Source organism: Colius striatus, chromosome 10 (genome assembly GCF_028858725.1).
Source record: "Colius striatus isolate bColStr4 chromosome 10, bColStr4.1.hap1, whole genome shotgun sequence".
Taxonomy (NCBI): domain Eukaryota; kingdom Metazoa; phylum Chordata; class Aves; order Coliiformes; family Coliidae; genus Colius; species Colius striatus.
The window spans coordinates 11,056,875-11,076,702 of NC_084768.1; the positions used below are offsets into that span (position 1 = coordinate 11,056,875).

A 19,828-nucleotide genomic window follows, 5' to 3' on the forward strand; every position below is an offset into this window, starting at 1 on the left:
GGGCTTCTTCCAGCGCCAAGGGCCTCGGCAGCCACCCTCGAAGTCGTAGCAGTAACAACCGTGATGATTATGATAATATTAATTATTATTATTGTACCTAGCAGTTGCTATCTCTGGGAGCTTAAGAAGAGAGCAAGTCCCATGAAGGCACCTCTCTCTTTGCGTGGTCAGTCGCGTTCCAGCGCAGGCACAGGCTGAAGGGTTCTGCCCGAGGGCTGGTCCCGCTTTTGCATGGGATGGCTTTAAACTTCCTGCTTGCCAGCGGCTTTAATGAAAACCTTACTCTACAAGTTCTCGCCATCCAGACCATGTGAGCAAGAAGCACTGGCTTGGCCTCAGAGCCGGCAAAGCAAACTGTGTGCTCAGATCTCGTAGCCACCTGCCCCAAACCCACTCCTACCGCAGGGAGACGCCTCGGCTTTTTAAGTCTTCCGCTAGAAGTACTCCCCACTGCCCTCACCTGACACCTCCCTGGCTGCTTTCTCCAGGTGAGCTGCTGTTGGGTGGAACGTGCTCTTTGCTGCACCTCCACAGTCACGGTGACCGCGGACCCGGTGCCGCTGCGCGCTTCGCGGGCTCCCTAGGCCCTGCCCGAGGGAGGGCGGGCGCGGTGCTGCCTCAGGGGCCTCCGCCCCCCGTCCAGGATGGAGCCCGGGGCGGGGAGAGCAGCTCCCAGTGCCATCGTGCTGCTACCCGGCAGCTGCTGAGCTCCCTCCGCCGTTTGCTGGCAGAGCCGAGGTGGAGTGGAGCCCCGGGGCGCAGGGCTCGACCCCCGCTTGCCGGTGCGCACCTTGGCGGGGAGCAGAGCCCTGTCTCCTCCCTACGCCGCCGGGTCTCCGCTCCCTGACAAACCACAAGGAAGACCATTAGCATCCCTTGCTCGCTTTTCTTTTCTTTTTTCTTTTCTTTTCTTTTCTTTTCTTTTTTCTTTTCTTTTCTTTTTTTTTTTTTTTAATAGATTACCAAGCTGGTCACGTAGACCCAAGGGTCACATGGCTCAAGGGAGAAGAACTGAAACTGTCAGAGGAGTTACGAGAAAGAGGCAAACAAAGCCAAAGCTAGAAGTCATCTCGTGTTCCTGCTCCAGAAACAGCTCCCCGGCCAGAGGGCCCGTGCAGTCCAGTCCGCCCCTTCCTGCCAGGGCCGCTCCGTGAGGGCCGGCGAGAGGCGCGGCCGCAGTGCCCCCGGAGCCTTGGAGCCCCGCCGGGAGCGGCTCCTGCCTCGCCGGCTCCCCGTATCCCCCAAGACGGGGACTCCGGGCGTGAGGAGCTGCTCCCCACCCGATATCTTTCTATTGTTTTGAGCCGGTGGATCAATTGTCATCAGTACTGTCACCTAAGAAGCAATGATTCCGATTCATCTTGGCATCTGATTTTATTCTAATGGGTTAAATTGGGTTCACTTTTACAATTATCCCAGGTTTGACTGCGCAGTATTGCATGACAACTCACAGTTTCATCGGGTTTGGCAAAGCGAGGTCGCTCCATGAATCCGTATATCATATCACATCAGATCAGGCTGAAGTTTGCTGTTTAGCGACTCCATTTGAGAGGCTTTTTATGAAAGTGGGAAGGGTTGATGCAAACCGTGGCTGGTTTGAAAAAAAAAATGTGGAGAGATGGCAACAACACGGGCTTGCTGCTCAGCTGTGAATAAGCACAGAACGAAAATACCGACATGATGGGGAAACGCTCAGCTCGCTACAATATTTTTATCAGCCTCTCCGTCCTCGCCCTTTTTTAATTTCTTAATATGTTCTTTGCTTTATTAGTTTTATTTACAACCAGCTCCCCATTAACACTTCACCTGATTACTGAGGAGCTGAGACAGCTAATCAAGAAAATCCGACAAACCAGCCAAAATTGAGAGGTGGGATTTATTTTTGCTTTCATTCCCTCTCTTCTTTCTTTATTTATTTTATTGGGGAAAAAATATTTCGAAACAAGTAGAAAATAAAAGGCATAGGTATAAGTGTATGTTGGTGAGAGGTCAGAGGTGAGAAATTCACGTCGATTCTATATTAAAGCCTATGCAGAGGGGGCAGAAGGGGGGGGGGGGGAATCTTTCCACCAAGCAGCTTGTTTACTTTAATTAACATAGGGATCCTCTGCTAGGAACAAGGAACAACCTCCATCTACTGGCTAGATCATTGCGTCTCTTCTCCATCCAAAACCCATCCCTCATCACTCATTAAGGAGGGCACAATTTTGGAAAGAGCTTCTAAGGTCTCAAGGTAAGCTTCTGCATGAGTCTCTGCTAATAATGCAGCTATTTAGACCTCATGGATGTCATTTGCGGGGTGTTTCTTTGGCGTGGTGGTTTTGTTTTGTTGGTGTTTTTTGTTTTTTTTTTTAATACAGAACGGTCATTTCCCCAGGTGTATTCGCAGGCAGCATTTGGTGCATCTTTGTTTTAGTCTAGAAAAATTGCAGCCTGGGAAGACTGAGCCGTTCAGCTCAATTTTTAAAAAGAAATAAAGTGCATGTGTTTTTCTTCTTTCTTTTAATTTTTTCTTTCTTCTTTTTCCTTTTTTTTTTTTTTTTTAACGAAACGTCTCCTTTCACCTGTCTGCGAATCTAGCCTGTAAATGAGTCCTTTTCAAAGACAGCAAAAGATCATAATTTCCAATGGCTTAATTACAACCGGAGTGCCAATAAGATTAGGGTTAATATTAGCCAGCTAAGAAGCTAACAATGCTGAGGTCCTTGGCGGTGAACAGTTTCGTGTGAGACAATAATCAGCCTCTCCCGCTCTCTTCTGGCTATGTGATCACTTATTTGTGGTCAGACAGCGCTTGGCCATGGAGATATGTGTCCGGGATTATTCTGCAAAGCACTTAATTGTTTAGCATCTAGATATCATCTCCTTAAGCAAATGAAGACGTGTCTTAATTTACGTGGTTTTAGATTACCAGGAGGTACGAGAACGATGGCAGTTTGGGTTTGTTAACTCGATGACGCTCACGGCCGGAGATGCCCGCGCCCGTGCCACCCGCCGCCTCGCAGCCCGGCCCGGCAGTGGGGGGAGGCGGTGCAGAGCCCGGCAGCTAACGCCGGCTGCCGCTGGTCCCATAACACCCGAACCCCAAAGTTGGTCTGCAGTACACTCCAGGATGGTCGAGACAAGAGAAAAGTCAGTGATGCTGAAACACTTTGCTTCTGACAAAGAGGAATTTTAAACTATGCCGAGTTTTAGACAAAACGCAACCCATTTAAATGCTGAAAACAATCTTATCTATATTTGACGCCACCGCCGAGAGATGTAACTCTTCAGATTCTCCTTCTTTGTGCATAGATTGCTTGCACTAGCCGCGGACTTTACAAAGGGATGAGGTTGATCATTAACAGCACTGTTCTCCACCACAAGCTCGCAGAGTAGAAAATAGCGTTAGGATTTAAAAATAGATCTGGCTTCCACGTCCCGACTTGCTGGCAACAGGATCGTAATCCTGTCGCTATTATTACTACGCGCTTTAAGTTTCTGGAAATGATTAAACTGGAAGTGTCTTGAGCAGTGCAGGTACCTGAAGGCGAGGGTGAGACGGGGCGCCCCGTACGCGCCCTGCGCTCTACCCCGCACAGGGCCTTGCGCCCGCGGCCCGGGACCGGCGCTGGCTTCTTCCAGGACAGGCTAATCCCAAACCATTTCTACTTACAGAGCTCCCCCTTCTCCCCACCATCACCCCACCTCCCGGCCTGAGTACCCTCCCCTTTCTTCTAATTATTGCTGGTCAATTATTAATTTGCATGTAGACCTTGTCCTAAATCCTCAGCACTAATCACGAGATCGCTTACGCTGTAATAAGCTTTAGCCCATGGCCGGGAAGAAAGGATCTAGAGCTCTCAATGCTCTCAATGACGAAAGCTGTCCAGGGATGGGCTCGTCCCGAAAGTGGACGCGACTCCCACGGGTTCCCGGCGGATCCGGGCTGCAGCCTGGCTTGGGTAGCGGCGACGCGCAGATGGAGGTTCGACCCACGGAAATCTCCATAGTCACATAGTGCCCTTTATCCTCATCTGCTTGAGGAGTCTGGGTACAGCCTCTAAGAAAGGAAAAACCTGAGTGCCCTTCGCCTTACTAAAACACCCTGAATATCGCACAGCAGCTATCTATCCCCAAATGCTGCGGGAAAAGGAGATAAAAGCGCCCTGCAACGAGAAACGTTCAGAGGCGAAGTGCTAACGCAGGTGGATTCATAAGGGATAAACTGGTAGATGTGGATTTTAGATTCCCTATCGCGTTCTTTGGGAGCTTTTGTGTCCCCCCCCCCACCCGCAAGCAAACCAGCAAAACCGAACAGAGCCCCTTGCGCTGTGATGGCAACCTCCCGCTACCAGCCTGCCTCGCAGCACCGGAGTCTCAGTTCGCAGCGAGGAATGAGATCTCAGGAACATTGAAACAGATTTACCTTGATCTCCTACAGGCCTTTTAGAAACGGAGAAGTCACGTTTGATGCTAGCAACAAACTTTCAGTGTCCCTTTAGGTAAGAAGTGGTCTGCCGGCATTAGGATGTTAATCAGAAAACGCCTTACAAACCCCCGGCCTCCTTTACTGGAGCAGTGGTAGCTAGCAGTTTAGCTTTAACCGTACCTGATGGAGCAGAAGGAAAGGACCCTCTAATTAATTAAGTGTGCCCAACCAGAGGAGGTTTAGTCACTTCAGAGTTTTGTTATGAGTCTGTCCAATTATTCCTAACGGCACCGTCGAGCTAAGGTAGAAATGTGAATGTAACGTACAATATTTCGAGTGTCTGCAGCTTGGACTGACGCTTTGACACCGCACCCGCAGCCAGCTTTCTGGTGAACCCCGGGCAGTAGGTGTCAGGCGAGTGGGGAGCTGCACTCGCACCCACAGCACCGGAGGAGGGGGCAGAAGTCGCCGGCGGCGCGCAGCACCCCCACTTCAGCCTCCCGGCGGGCACCTGGGCACAGAAACCCCCTCGGGATCCCCCCGACTCACTCCCCATCCCCCTCTCGGGAGAGACGAGTTTGAACGTCCTCAGCCCGGCAGGAACACGGCCACGGCGGGGTGGCGTCGGCGCTTCTGAGGGTGGGTCCGGAGGGACGGCGTGGGCGGGAGGGTTTCGGCGGGTGTCTCTACCTGGCACACAATGAGGGCTCTCTGGCAACACGGGTGCCATGGACAATGTGGAGCATTTCCAAGACAGAGGGTGCAACAAAAAGTTGGGGCAGGGTGAGCTACCCCTAACAAAATGTCTGGAAGGGAATAAAGGAACACTTCGTTCAAAGGAGAAAACCCCAAACCCTGAACGTGCCAGTAGAGTGGAAAGATTCTATTGTAACTATTAGAAATGAACTCTTCTCTAGGTGAGATATTTTCACCTCTGTCGACAGCAGCCGCTGCCATAACCCACGCCGGGCGGAGGCACGCTTGGGGCACCTCGTGAGAGTAGGGTGTGCGGGCAGTAGACCCTCCCGCAGCGGGGTTACCCCCCTGCCAGGCCGGGCCGCTCCCCCCGCCCCTGCGCTGCCCCTACCCTCCCTGGGCGGCTCCGCAGCGCTCAGCAAAGCCGCCGTCTCCGCAGCCTGTGGGTCGCCGGCCCTGCTCCCGCTCCCTGGCGAGATTTGGGGTGAGAGGGGAGCAACTTCTCCTGTCTCTCGGACCAGTTAAGGCACCGCGGAGGGATGGCGGGAAGGAAAAGTATCGCGAGGACCAAATAATTCGGGATTCAATCTCGGATTGAATCACCTTGTTTATTTTTTTCCTGATGGCTTGTTGTGCTAATTAATTCGTTTTCTCGAAGGAAAATCTATCTCTCCCTCCTCCTTCCCCACACACAGATTTCTTTCTTTCTTTCTTTCTTTTTCTTTCTTTCTTTCTTTCTTTCTTTCTTTCTTTCTTTCTTTCTTTCTTTCTTTCCCTTCAGACTGAGTGCTCTGCAGGAGACTACGGCTTTTGGAGGGATCTACCCGTTTTAAGGGAGATTCCCTTACCCCTTTGAGTCTCGTTGGTTTTTAGCTATTACTCTCTTATTAAAACACACACACACATACAACACAGTGATTTCCATCCAAAAGGGCTAATTACATTACTTACAGTAAATAGCAGCCCTGCTGTCTAGGGTCTAGTGTGCCAACAGAAAAAAAAAAAAAAATCCCAGCTTATTTCACTTGATTGACTTCATCTTTGTGTGAAATTTTGTTTTATGAGCTGTATTCTGGCACTCGGAAGAATGTAGCAACATTCAATCTGCAAATAACATTAATTTTAGCTACTTAGGGGGAAAGAGAAGGGAGGAACCTGGCTGCCTGAATCTTGGGTTACATGGAAGAGGTGACTCGAGGAGCCCCTGAGGATGTCTCTGGGATGCTTTGGAAAGGAAATGGGGGCTGGGGTATTTCTTTCACTAGGCGCACTCGGGTTCGGTGTGGAGCGTCCCCCGGGAAGAGGGAGCGCAGCACTGCCGCCAGGAAGATCCTTCAGTGGGGATCGAGGTGTCAGGAAACAGCCGGCAGCTGTTCCAGAGAAAGGCAAGGATGAGTGGTGTGAAAAGTAAGTAGGAAAAAGGGAAAAGAAAGGGAGGGGGAAGCAGAGAGAGAGATTAGCCAGGAAGGAACGCATCGCCCAGTACATTGCGCACAACGATCGCTCGCAGACCGCAGCTGGAGAGTGGGCATAGGGAGAGAGCCCCGCGAAGGCAGGCCCGGACCGCTTCGCGCCCGCCCGCCCCGTCGGCGGCCGGGACTGGCCCCACAGGCTGGCAGCCGAGGCTGCCGGAGGTCCCACTGCGGGTACAGGAGGGGATTCGGCGTGGCTGATGCTCCGCAGCAGCAGCAGGGCGGGTAGAGCCCCGATAAACACTCCATTTGCCCGGGACCTCTTGGCGCGCCCGGTACGCGGCGAGCGGTCTGGCCGCTCCGTCCTGCCTCGGCAGCCCCACAAAGGCGCTTCTCCTCCCTCTCCCCTTCCCGTGGCAGAGCCGGCCCGAGGGGCTGCCGAGCGGAGCCTCCCCCGGGCGGAGCGGCGTGTCCCCGGGGGCAGATGGGCCCCCGGGCCACCCTGTCCCTCGCCAGGCGCCGTCGCCGCTGGCTCCCGGGACTCCGTGTTTGAGGGAGGTAATAAACGCCACCCCACCCGCGGCCCCGACTATAATGTTTGTCACTGCTTGCCCATCACTAGGGGTTGAGAGGAGTATGACAGGTCTTTGTTGTCTGAATAAAAATCAGTGGCAGCTCAAGGGAGAGAACTCCTCCTACTAAATTATCAAAAATGGGCTGGCTTTAGTCTCTTAACAAATTGGACAGAGCTCCGGAAAGCAGCAGTCCCAAATCCAACCTACAGGCACTGGGAACTTTAAAGCAACCAGGGACTGCTGAAAATAGCATTTCTTTTTGCTTTCTTTGTATTCAAAACTATATCCTTTCCCGACCGATTCTACTGCCCCTGCTCCACGTCTCTCCAGTCAGGAGCCCCAGCTCTCCAGAACAGTAACAGATCCTTTAGCTCACTTTAATTATTTTTTAAAAAATTAATTATTATTACATTTTCTCCCCCTTGTTTGTTTTCTGCACATCTTCAGGAAGCCCTCGGTGCTTGTGCAAAGAGAAGCTCCTATTGCAACCACCCTTCCTGCGCTGTGCGCCTCGGTGTAAACATTTTGGATGATCTAAAGACTCTGGGGTCTGTATATGGAAATAGTGGGGTGCAGAGCAGAAGAAAATACTTGTCCTTTCCGTCCCCCAGCCATGCTTTTCCACGGGATCTCCGGAGGCCATATCCAAGGAATCATGGAGGAGATGGAGAGGCGATCCAAGACCGAGTCCCGCCTGGCCAAAGGCGGACAGATGAACGGCCGAGAAACGGTAAGAAAGGAGCTGGCACTCTTTGAAAGGGAATCCCTGCAAGCATGGACGCGCACTGGGACAGAGCCTGGCTTTGGGAAGAGAAAGACGTTGTTTCCCTCTGCCCTCTCCCCTACCACCCCTTGCTTGTAGAGACCCTTCCGAGGCTCCCCGTAAACCCTCCTGTAGTGCCGGGTGCTGTGTTTGCCGGGTTATGCAATTATCTAAGCCATGTCGTTGCGTGTGTTCTCTGGAGTAACGTGGAAAAGTATTTTAAGTAGCGATAGGGAGGGTTTTCCATCCCTTGTAAGAGCAGCAGCCTTTCGCCCCTGCTCGGCTGGCTGCGGCCACTCTGCCCCGTCCCAGTAGGGCTGCAGCTAGAGATGTTGAGGTGTGCTTCTCTCTCCTTTCTTTTTTTTTTTTTTTCTCGGCACTCCTGGCACCTCCTAAATTAAAACCGCAAACCGCGACCGCTTACTTTCCATAACCATTTTTGGTCTGAAGCGTGGGATCGATACAAAGAGGCACAGCTCTTTCCGAACGTTATGCCTGCCGACTACTTTGCCGAGCAGTAACATCTCCTCTTTTCTTAGTCAAAGGACCAAAGTCCTGACAAACGTACTGATGGATGGCGGAGAAACCGAGCGTCACGCTGTTCTGTGCAAAGCGAGATCTCCCTTTCTCCAACTTGTAGGGCTTCCGCCGATGGCGCACAAGGCTCTGCACACAAAGTAACGGCCTGGAAGACTGTTATAGGGCTCTAAGCCAGAGGATCCTTCCCCCTTCTCTTAAATAAACTCCCGCTTTGCTATATAAGGATTTGCAATGTAAATTCAACTCGCCTTTTCAATTGCTGCAAAAGCAAAAAAAAAAAAAAAAAAAAAAAGAAAAGGGGGGGCGAGGGGTACAACTTCAGATGGAAAAATAATGAGGAGTGGTCACTTTAAAACAGTTGCGACTTTACAACAAGATGTTCGGGATTGTTTTTCCCTGTTACTTTATCAGCAAACGCTGACCAAGTTTCGCGGCAGAGCTTTTGTCTCCGCCGTCCCTCCGTCTGCTGTTGTCCCGAGCGACACTCCTTGTGGGGAGCAGATTAACGGGAACTTGCAGAAGTTTGCTGATGAAAAGATGAGAGTTTTAGCTGAAACCAGCCTGTGCCACCTTCACCACCGGCCGAGGCAGTGAACTTTCACATTCACTGCTTTTGATATAATCCACCTGTCTCCTTTCCCTTACTTCTGTTTTACACGACCTGGTTTTCTTTAGGGACGAGACTTTGGCTGGTTCAAGTACTGGTGAAAATTTGGCGGAAAATTGATGCCAGAAGCTTGCACCTTCTACCATAAACTTTCGGTGCAGAGAACCTGTTATCCTACTTTAAAATGCCTATCTTGCGGAGTGCTCTAAGATTAAAACGCCAAAGTAACAGGGAAGCTACAAATTTCAGCTTCGGAACCTCGGGAAAGAATGGGGTTTGCTTTCTTTACTGAGGCCTAATCAGTTGTCTTCACATATTGAAACGACATTAGATCGTTAGGAGAGGTTTAACGGGATAGATACGAAAGCTGATGAGCGGTAAAATACTGTTCTCGTGTGGACGGTCCCGGTTCCCCCTCAAACTTCTCGCCGGGAGCAAAGAGTTTGGTCTGTATCTGAGTGCCGGCCCCGCGCAGGGCCCGTCCCCAGCCCGGCCGGCCTGCCTGTCTTCCCCTGTTTCATCCCCTTGTGGTGTGGTTGTTTTGCAGAACATGCCCCCAATGAGCCCCGAGAAGCCTGCTTTGTGTGCTGGTTGTGGAGGAAAGATCTCAGACAGATATTACCTGCTGGCTGTTGACAAACAATGGCACCTCAGGTGTCTTAAGTGCTGTGAATGTAAACTGGCTTTGGAGTCAGAACTCACCTGCTTTGCCAAGGACGGCAGTATTTACTGCAAGGAGGATTACTACAGGTACAGCAACCAGTCCCCATGGGTTCAAAAGCACACCCCCTCACCAGGCGCTATGAACCGAAACGCTCTTTTCTCCACATGGCCTTTCAAAGGTAGTTTTTCGCAGTCAGTGATTCCTTAATCCTGTAAAGGTGTCCCCTCCGAAAAGTCTCGCATGTTTTAAAACGGAACGGATCCACAGGGGACACGCCGACTGAGAATGCGTGGCGGTACACAAACAGGAGAAGACCTCGGGTCTCCCGCTGCCCTGCGGTTTCCCTCCGTAAATACCAGCGTAAAACTCAACACAAATTTCCCTCTGCTCGCCGCTCGCCGGTTTCTCTGCAGGCCGGGGAGCGGGGCCCGGGGCTGGCTCGGCGGGAGGGGGCTGAGAGAAGCGGCCGAGCTGTCGCCGCGCAGGAGCCCTCCGGCCCCGCGGCTGTCCCGCGAGGGGTACTGGGCGGCTGGGCACCGGGTGCAGGCCCTGTTTATCTGAGCGTTTCAGGGTCCCCGGGGTTCATCTTCCCGCGGCCCTTCTTGTCCTCACACGAGTGTCGGCAGAGCTGGGACTGACTTCCCCCGGCCCGCCTTCCTTCCCGCTCACGGGCAGCTGGAGGGCTTTCGCTAAAGTCCTGAATGAACTAGGCAGAAAGGGCAAGGCGCTCGCCCTGGGATCTCAGCGCTGTCTCCCCGGCAGCGCTCCCGACAAGCCGGAGCACCGGCATCAGGCGGACCAGAGGCCACAGACGGCACACGGGCCATCCCGGGCCCGGGGGTGGTGGGGGAAGCGATCCGGGTGGGGACAAACTCCCTGCCGACCGGAAGATGGGTGGCACTGGAGCAAGGTCTGCCTTGACCTTTCCAGTTGATGCCCACTTTTCTGTTTCCTTCAGAAGGTTCTCCGTGCAGAGATGTGCCCGCTGCCACCTTGGGATCTCAGCCTCTGAAATGGTCATGAGAGCCAGGGAGTCTGTTTATCACCTGAGCTGCTTCACCTGCACCACTTGCAACAAGACTCTGACCACAGGCGATCACTTTGGCATGAAGGACAACCTGGTTTACTGCAGGGCCCACTTCGAGTCCCTTTTGCAAGGAGAATATCCCCCTCAGCTGAGCTACACTGAGCTGGCTGCCAAAACCGGAGGGCTGGCCCTGCCTTATTTCAACGGCACTGGCACAGTCCAGAAGGGGAGGCCCAGGAAACGAAAGAGCCCTGCCTTGGGAGTGGACATCGTCAGCTACAACTCAGGTGGGAAACACGCGTCGAACCTCTCTCGCACTCCTCTGAAAGGAGCGTTCTCGGGCTTTCCCCCAGCTAGGCAGCGTAACTGTGGAGTGCGGGTAACTCGGCCAGGCCAAATCTTGCTTAACCATTGGAAAATCAAACAAACAGCTCTCTGAGGGTTGGAGCGTTTGCAGGAAAGCTAACAGCAGCCCTCCTCAAAGGCTGTCTTTGCCTATTAATGTCAAATACCCAAACTTAGCCACTTCCCAGGGTAAAGACAAAAAAAAAAAAAAAAAAAAAAAGGAAAAGGAAAAAAGAAATCCCAATCCCTAAACCACAGTTTTGTTTCTCTATGGGAACCTCAGAAATACTGTTATTATTTGTATTTCATTAGCAAAAACCACTTTACCGGTTAGACCTTAAATTAGAAGTAACTAAATGGATCAGAAAAAAACCACCAACACTAGGATAAAAGTTACAACATATGGCTCCTACAATGCCCGTGCTGTATGCACATAACTCGATATAGATAATCTAATCGCATTATAGTAATTAATTCTCCAGGCTAACGAATTCTGGTTTACTGGCATATAAAACATCGAACTGCACAAACTGTACTTGTGGGAACCAAGGCGGGTGCAAGGTGTTTCCCTATCCGGCCGGGACAAGGAGCATGGAGCTCCAGCCCCGGGGCTCCGGTTGGGCGGCTGTAGATATCTGCGAACCCCCGACCCCACCAGGGAGCCAAGAGAGGGCTCAGGGCCTCCCCTTACTACAAATACAGGTCGGTAAAAGTGCACGGATTTCGGCCTGGAGCTCATCCCCCTCAACCCAAGTTCAATCCCCTGCCATTGAGATTCATAGCAACTCTCCACCGCCCCCCCGCAGCCCTCTCCATGCGCTCCCCCTCCCCGGCCCCTCCTCTGGGGCTGCTGTGAAACGGGCTTTAGCTGGGAACTGGGTAGCTGTGCAAAGCTATTTCATCTCCTCTGATGCGTAGACCTTGGAGCCAGGGTAATCACTGCGCTAATTGTTCCTTGTTAATTGAAGATGACATTGGAATCCCTGGCCTCGGAGCGGTTTCCAATCAATCCTGAAAGCAGCTAAAGAAAACCTGTAAGGCGGCCGGGGTGCATTCAAGCCCGGCTACTAGCGGCGGCTTCCCGCCCGCCCGCTCCTCGGTCTGCGCTGATCCGCACACCCTCACCCAAACTCTCCAGATCCCGAAATGGAAATCTTTCTAGGGACAATTTATCGTTAGAATTAGGACAATAAATTAGGAAAAGATGAAAAGTAGGGGACATGATACAACACCTCTTAAAATTCAGGTCGGGACTCAAGAGAGACGTTATTTGTGAAAACTGTCATAATTTTTGTGTGCTGGTCTTAAAACTCTTTATCTTTACAACAACGGGGCTTATAAGATGTACCACTGGCTCCAAATGAGATTAAAAAGCAATGTCTATTACGAAAATACAGCTCACTTCACCGAGATCTGACAGAATCCTCCGGGCAATGGATAGAGGAAAAAACCCAAAAAGACCAATCCTGCCTCTCTAATCTGATGCTTTGGACTCAGTGTAGATGGCTGAGAAAATTAATCTGTTAGAACCGTGATTTTAAAAAATATCTATCTGTGTCCAGGGTTGACACATGGTCTCGAAAAAACACAGTTTGCAGCCAAACTGTGCATCCGGTGCAAACGCCACCAGCTCATGGACCCACTGCACTCCAGATCCAGGAGGAGGAAAACGAATCTCTAACAGTTATGAAATGTGTAGATGAATTCGCTTCTAGAAAGAAAAAAAAAATCTCTAAATAATCAGCAGCTATTTTCCTACATGTATATTTCCTTTCCTGCCCTCTGATCCAGTAATTGGTCTTCCACGTAATCATTTGCAAAGGGCAACCAGTCCATAGAAAACGAAATGTTAGATCCAGGGCTACCGCCTTCAGAAAGAGAGGCAGAACATGGGTCGTACCTGGAGCATGACCCTAACTTTCCCCGCAGCCCGCAGGCGAACCCTTTCTGCGGGCATCCCCCGCAGTAGGTGCTGCCTCTGAGCTGGAGGGCTGCGCGGAGCCGGTGGTGCGGTGCCTCCCGCCCGGTCCGGGCTCCTCGAGGAGAGCCGGGGGCAGAGGAGCAGCCCTGGCCCGTCTGTCACAGCCGAGCGGGAGGACGCGCTCCGCCTCCGAACAGACAACTTCTGAGTTACAGAAGTTTCCTCCCATCACTCAATGTTTGGTTTGAGTCGGGGCTGTAACTCCCCCAGCAAACAGAGGCGGTATCCCACCGCGGCGGTCATCCCCTGGGTGCCCATCCGATGGGCCACAGACGTTCTGCAAAACGAGTCCGACCGTTCAAAAATGAAACGCTGATGAAGCTAACTTCACCAAGCTGAGCATAAACACATTTATTTACAAGCAATCCGGCCTAGGCTTGTGCACACATTTTGTTTCAGAGGTGCTGAGCTCAGGGCCAGAATGGAAAATCAGATTCTGCTGCTGGATCTACAATAGCTTTTCTATTCTGTAGTTTGTTTAGTGGTTAATTTCTGTTTCTCAGCTCCTCAGTTGTAAAATGGAAACACAACAATAAATAACTCAAAATGTTATGAGGTAAAAGCCATTCATACTTGTGAGCTGTCTGGAATTAATGTGAAAAATGAAGAAACTATTCAAAAGTCCTTAAAACATTCAAGGCTTTCTCTTCTAATACCTCTTATATCACAGAACTAATATGTATTTTGAGGGAAACTGTTGACTTACAGTCCACAGGATATAGAAATGAGACGGTGAAGAAGATTTCCCTAGGAAAATATTTTACACAGCTGTTGCTCAAAGAGCTGTTTATTTTATTTCATTATATATGTCTGTGTGTGTGTGAAAAACTGAAGAGTTTACTTGAAGAATTCTTGGCAATGAAAACCAAACTGCTCCAGCTCTTTCCAACGCAAAATTAAACAACCCCCCAAAGCTGCTGCAAAGAAATGAGCAATAATGTCTGGCAGTTTTTTTCTGCGTCCCCTTAGTTCTCCAGGCGATAGTGTAAAACTGTGCTCTAAGTTGTGGCCAAACCACATAACGCTTTCTCAGCGATGCAAAATAGAGAGTGAGCTCATCATTGTATAAATGAGGATTGTCTGAGGATATTTGGAGCCAAAACAAAGTAGATAGAATACAAAAAAAGTAGATCACAGAAAAAAGGCAGCAAGAGGGACAGAGGAGCCTGAGAAAGTTTGTATTGCTGCTGTAAACCTGAGCCACCCCAGGAAAACACCACAAGCAAACAGCTTGCAACCCTCAGAAGTAAAACCTGAGGACTGAATCCCTTTACTCTTGATTCAAGTCAGCTTATAAGTTACAGCCCACATAGTTTGACTGAGGGTGGTGTGATTGCTTGTGAAAATAAGTAGTAAATACAATCCAAATCTGGTCTGAAATTGTTTTTAAGGCAACTTTCAACTCCCGGTCTTTTCAAGTGTCAGCTTACTTTGCTTGAAAGTACAGATATACTTCTTACCAAAGCTAGAAGCAAATCTAGCTATAATTAAATATTCACCTGATTTTCTGTCAAAATGTTGTCTCACCAGCATCTGTTCATGTTGACTTGTCTTATAATTCAAAAGCAAAAACACCTTGAAGAAGCTTTTTATTTTCTCCTAGTTTCAAGTTGCTTTGCCTCTGTTTTCAGCACTGTCAACATCAGTCTCTGTATTGTGTGCTTTCTCTCCTTCTCTCTCTCTTTTTTTTGGGAAATAGGGATCAGCTAGGTCTAGTAAATAGCCCAATAACTATTGGAAAGCAGCTCAAAAATTCAAATGAGCAACTAATAACACTTGATCTAGTTTACAGACATACTGAAACATTTTTTATTATCTGCTCTTTACTTAATATTCCCTGCTATGATGATGGCATTAATTTTCTCCTGTGTGACTGAGCTATCTTTATAAAATGAGATCCTATAAATTAGTAACCTTTTTTTTTTTAAGTTGAAAAGAAAAATATAGATGTCTTTCTTACTTTCCCACCCCTCCACCCCAGTACTGTCATTCCTTTCCCTGAAGTAATGATGCCATGGTCCCCAAACAGTTGCGACTCTTGTGTACAATTCACATCAATAAACGTGTAATTTTAAACAAATTCATCTCTCATAGGCACTTTGAAAATCCCAAACCAGGGAAAATCAGGGAAACTATTTTTTTAAGTTCTGAGCCATGAGTTAGTTGCTTATAGAAAAGTTTTAAATAAGTACCAAATAAGAGCTACTGCTGGGTGGGGTTGAGTCTGAGCAAATGAATCAAGCCTTGATGCCACTGCTTTCTAGATATATTTTACAGACAAAGGTCTTTGAGAAGTTCATATAAGCTCTCAGGCAGAGTGTAAAAGCATTTATTTTGCCATCAAAAAACTCCAGATTTTATGCTTTCTTGGCAAACTGTCATAACAAACTTTCCTGCTGTACATCTCTTTTCATAGGTGCTTGTGATTTGGGGGAAAAGCTCAGGAACATTCAAAATGCTCGTTTGACCTTTATTCTTCTCTCAAGCTAAGAGTGTTTCAATGACTGAGATTTCAAAATCTGAATGAGATTTCAAATGACTCTTTGAACGCCCAAAGCAAAACCATCACCACAGGGAAAAGACTTGTTTGAAAATAAATGCCAAAGGAGAGAGAACTTTCTAAGTGTGCCCTTAGTAGGTACAAGCCCGGGGATATAGCATGTTTTAAGAATAAGAAAAGGTCATCTTCTGGATCTTTTTTGTCTCATTTAATTACCCCATCTGTACTTATCCTTACACCATCACAGCCCTTCCTTCCTTCCTTCCTTCCTTCCCTCCTTGCTTCCTTCCTTCAGTATTTCAAATTCAAGAATTTTGCCTGATTCATATATGCTATGTGACGTGTGGCCACTAACTACTTGTTTCATTTCTTGTATTGAATAGGTTGTAATGAAAATGAGGCAGATCACCTGGACAGAGACCAGCAGCCTTATCCCCCATCCCAGAAGACAAAGCGCATGCGCACCTCCTTCAAACACCACCAGCTTCGTACCATGAAGTCGTACTTCGCTATCAACCACAACCCAGATGCCAAGGACCTCAAGCAGCTTGCCCAGAAAACAGGCCTGACCAAGAGAGTTCTGCAGGTAAGAAGCCACATCACAGGCTTGGCAGAATTTCTCCCTACCCCTGCCAGTCAATAGCATTTCCCTTATGTGTAATGATAGTGATACATGTAGAAATACTTTTGGTAGGTGTGTCCCTAGAGGGTGTGCAGAGGGATATGGTATTACATGGCAGGAGTGCCGAATGTGTGCCCTACCACCCCAAGGCAGCCACATACTGAAATGTGATTTGTAATTACTTGCATCCTCAATGTGAGGAAATTGTCTCCAGAGTCTAGCAACCCAGTAGATACCCTGGGATCTGTAGTGTCTCTGTGATGACCTTACCAAGGGTAGAGGTAGAAAATCTACTGATTTTATACAAACTGGGTGAAGCCTTTAGGCTCCCCTGGAGTAGTTAATGTGGCCTCTCAGTGAACAGATCCCCTGATACGTAGGAAGCAAGCTTTGATCAATATAATCTTTCAGGACTAGCTGACTTCCTCTCTCAATGTCTATTAGAGAACTGTTATTATTGAGTAGAAAGTCGCTTCCCTGTGAAGGACAGCCAGAAAACTACATTAAAAAAAAATCCCTATGTGGTGTGTGCTAGCTCAGTGAAGTTAAAGCAAAGTGTATATTACATGTGGAGTGCCAAAGAAGGGCAGATATCGAGGTAGAAGGAGAATCTATTAGCAGCAATTCCTTGTCGGTGTTACATGTCACGTAAAACATTGTCAGTGAACCTTACAGAACAGAAAGACTAGGTGACCCATGTCAACAATCTGCATGATAGGGATGGTGCAATTACCCCTCCTTCCTCTTCAGTTTTTTAAAATTATCAAGGCAAACTATCAGGCTTGGCAAAAATCTGCTCATTCACCCTTTGCCTCAATCTTAATCATGTGTCTTGACCCCAAACCTTACCCAACTCAACCAAAGAATACGCCAGAAGGCCATCAAGAGAGTTGCTTTCCTTGGGTGAGTGAGCGAGCAGATTTTTCTTAAGGCAGCTCTATGAGGCCTGCACACTGGGCTACAATGTTCCAGTGAGCACCTATAGCCCTGGGCCTTGTATGCAAGGTCCTACCTGTGAAAGGGTCAGTACCATCAGTAGCAAGTGAAGCTCTAGAGTGACTTAGGCGATTCACCACACGAAAACAAACATCAAAATAAACCAACCAAACAGACTTAAAAGCAAGCACAAACACAGAAATAAGCAAAGAAAAGACACGCATCGGTAAAGAAATCAATTGGGATTGGTTTGCAGGTTTGGTTTCAAAACGCAAGAGCCAAATTCAGAAGGAACCTTTTGCGGCAGGAGAATGGGGGTGTCGATAAAGCTGACGGCACCTCACTTCCGGCACCGCCCTCAGCAGACAGCGGCGCACTCACTCCACCCGGCACTGCGACCACTTTAACAGACCTGACCAATCCCACTATCACTGTAGTGACATCAGTGACCTCTAACTTGGACAGCCACGAATCCGGGAGCCCCTCACAAACTACCTTAACGAACCTTTTCTAACATTTCAGTTCTTTTTTCTTTTTTTTAAAATTCTTACTCTTCTTCTTTATTATTATTATTATAATTATTATTTTTATTATTTTCAAGCCTTTTTAAAAAAAAAAAAATAACAAACCCACAAAATATTTGGGAAAATAAACAGCTTGATGTGTAGCATCTGCAGCCACTTGGCTAACGAGTTTGAAGTAATATGTTGCTATAATAAATGAATATTTATTGTTGTTAAATTGTACTCCATTTTTTTAAAAAAGTCATCAAATAACTTAAGAGAAAGTTATGAATCATTCTAATAAGTGCCTCTTAAAATTATATGTTACTTATTTCCAGAACCTTGAAAAAAATGGTTAATATCATTAAAAAAAAAAAAAGGATTCTTTTTGCTCTTGGATAACTAGGTAAAAATCAGTTTAATTGTAGACACAAGAATGCTGCTTCAGGATTGTATGTTCACTTACAGCATTTAAGAACCCCGACTTTCATTTGATTTTTATTTAAAAGTTTTGTATGATTTATTTTTTAAATGTTGAAAAATAAACAGAAGATGAGTTAAATTAATAATTGAAATAGTGAGATTGGAACAACCAGTGCTTTTTTTTTTCTAAGGCATTAGTTACAATTCCGGTTGATCCTCCCTGAGCACTGGGGAGTCTCACTGGGATAGCTAAATAAATGCTCCTCTGCCAATTCTTCACCCAGCTGTGACATCCTTGGCCACCACTGAAAGCTGTGCCTGGATGGAGGGCTTGGAGTGAGAGATCCAGTGATGAGAGTGCATGTGGGTGAGGATGGCAGGATCAGGTTGCTGCTTTCCAAATTTGTGTCCTGTACATTAAGGAGACAAGATCCGGGAAACACTCTCTGGAATGAACTCATTCCTATAAGGACATTATTAAGAAATAACAGCAGGATAACAACTCCAGTGAGGAGCCCTATTGATCTGAAATATTGCATAGGAAGGGCTTTTCATTTTTACCTGTCAAGCAGCTCTGATTGTGAACTACAACAACAAAAAGTAGTTTGCTAAAGGCCTTGATGCTGTACCATGAAAACAAACAAGAGGCTGCTCAGTTGCCTAGTGAGCACAAAAATAACTTCCCAAAAGATGTATGTATGTGTATTGTTTGGATAAATCACAGCCTTTTGGGGTTTTTTTCAGGGAAGCTGGAAATAAGCAAAATATAATTTATTAAGACGTTTAAAGAAAATGATTTCCATACCATTTATTCATTATTGCTTTGAATTTACTTTAGATGTTTCCTGAGACTGTATCAGAAACTTTGCTTAACAATTGAACTTACAATCTTTAGTTCATTAATATCTCTAACATAATCTTTAACTTTTTAAACTTTGTATAAAAGAAAAAGAAATGTTAGCAAAATTTCTTACAAAAATGGGAATTGGCAGTTAATTTTAAAGCAATTAAACTCAGAAGCCTTGTGGATGCTGATCTGAATACATTTCTTAGTTTACAATAGCGATCTTTCTTTTTTTAACTTTATTTAAGCTAAAAGTCTGAATGGTCTGGGCAGTGGTGAATGTTCATTTGTATCCTTTTATTGTAGTTGAACACCAATTATATTGTGGAGAGTCTCAGAAACAAAACCGAACAAAAACCAGTCAAGATCTATGTCTTGCTTTTAGTGGATTGTTAAGAATAACTTTGCACATATACCCCACTTTTTAGGCACCATCAAATCTCTTTTTTGGTGGTCAAAGTGGCTATTTAATATATTTTAAAGGTGTCCTTTTTGGCTGTATAAATGTGTGGTTACATATTGACAGTTCACTGCCCACATTAAAGTGCATTATTGTAATTTTTGCTCAGGGTTTTTAGAAAATTAGCACAGAAAAGTAGCTTATTTTTAAAAAAAAGATGATGGAAGAGATGTTAACACTGTAATAGAAGAAAGGTGTGTTTGCCATTATATATTTAGCAAGTATGGTTATCATCTTCTACGGATATTAAATCTTGACTTTTCCTATTTCTATTACCTTATGGGCATTTACCACTAACCAGACCAAACGACCTTGGTAAGGCTGAGATCTTTATTAATACACTTTTACAGGTAAAAATATTGATACTTATAAATTTTGTTCTTTGACAGAACAATATATGGTATTAGAGATCTACTTTATTAAGTAGACTAATTAAAACTCAGTTCTACTATGTGCCTTATGATATACCTTGGGAGTAAGTTTGTGGAAAATCAGGATATATGTGTTGTTTGTTAAATT

The 19,828-nt window shown here is 47.2% G+C and overlaps 1 protein-coding gene across 1 annotated transcript; it reads left to right on the forward strand.

Annotated features, from left to right (window-relative positions):
• Positions 1-6,286: 6,286 nt before the first annotated feature.
• On the forward strand, positions 6,287-17,593 carry LHX9 (LIM homeobox 9). Its single transcript, XM_062003842.1, is given in 8 exon segments — positions 6,287-6,395; positions 6,398-6,514; positions 7,542-7,610; positions 7,706-7,824; positions 9,552-9,754; positions 10,627-10,982; positions 15,905-16,107; positions 17,336-17,593. Coding segments are annotated over 8 exon segments (1,434 nt in total).
• The last annotated feature ends 2,235 nt before the right edge of the window (positions 17,594-19,828 follow it).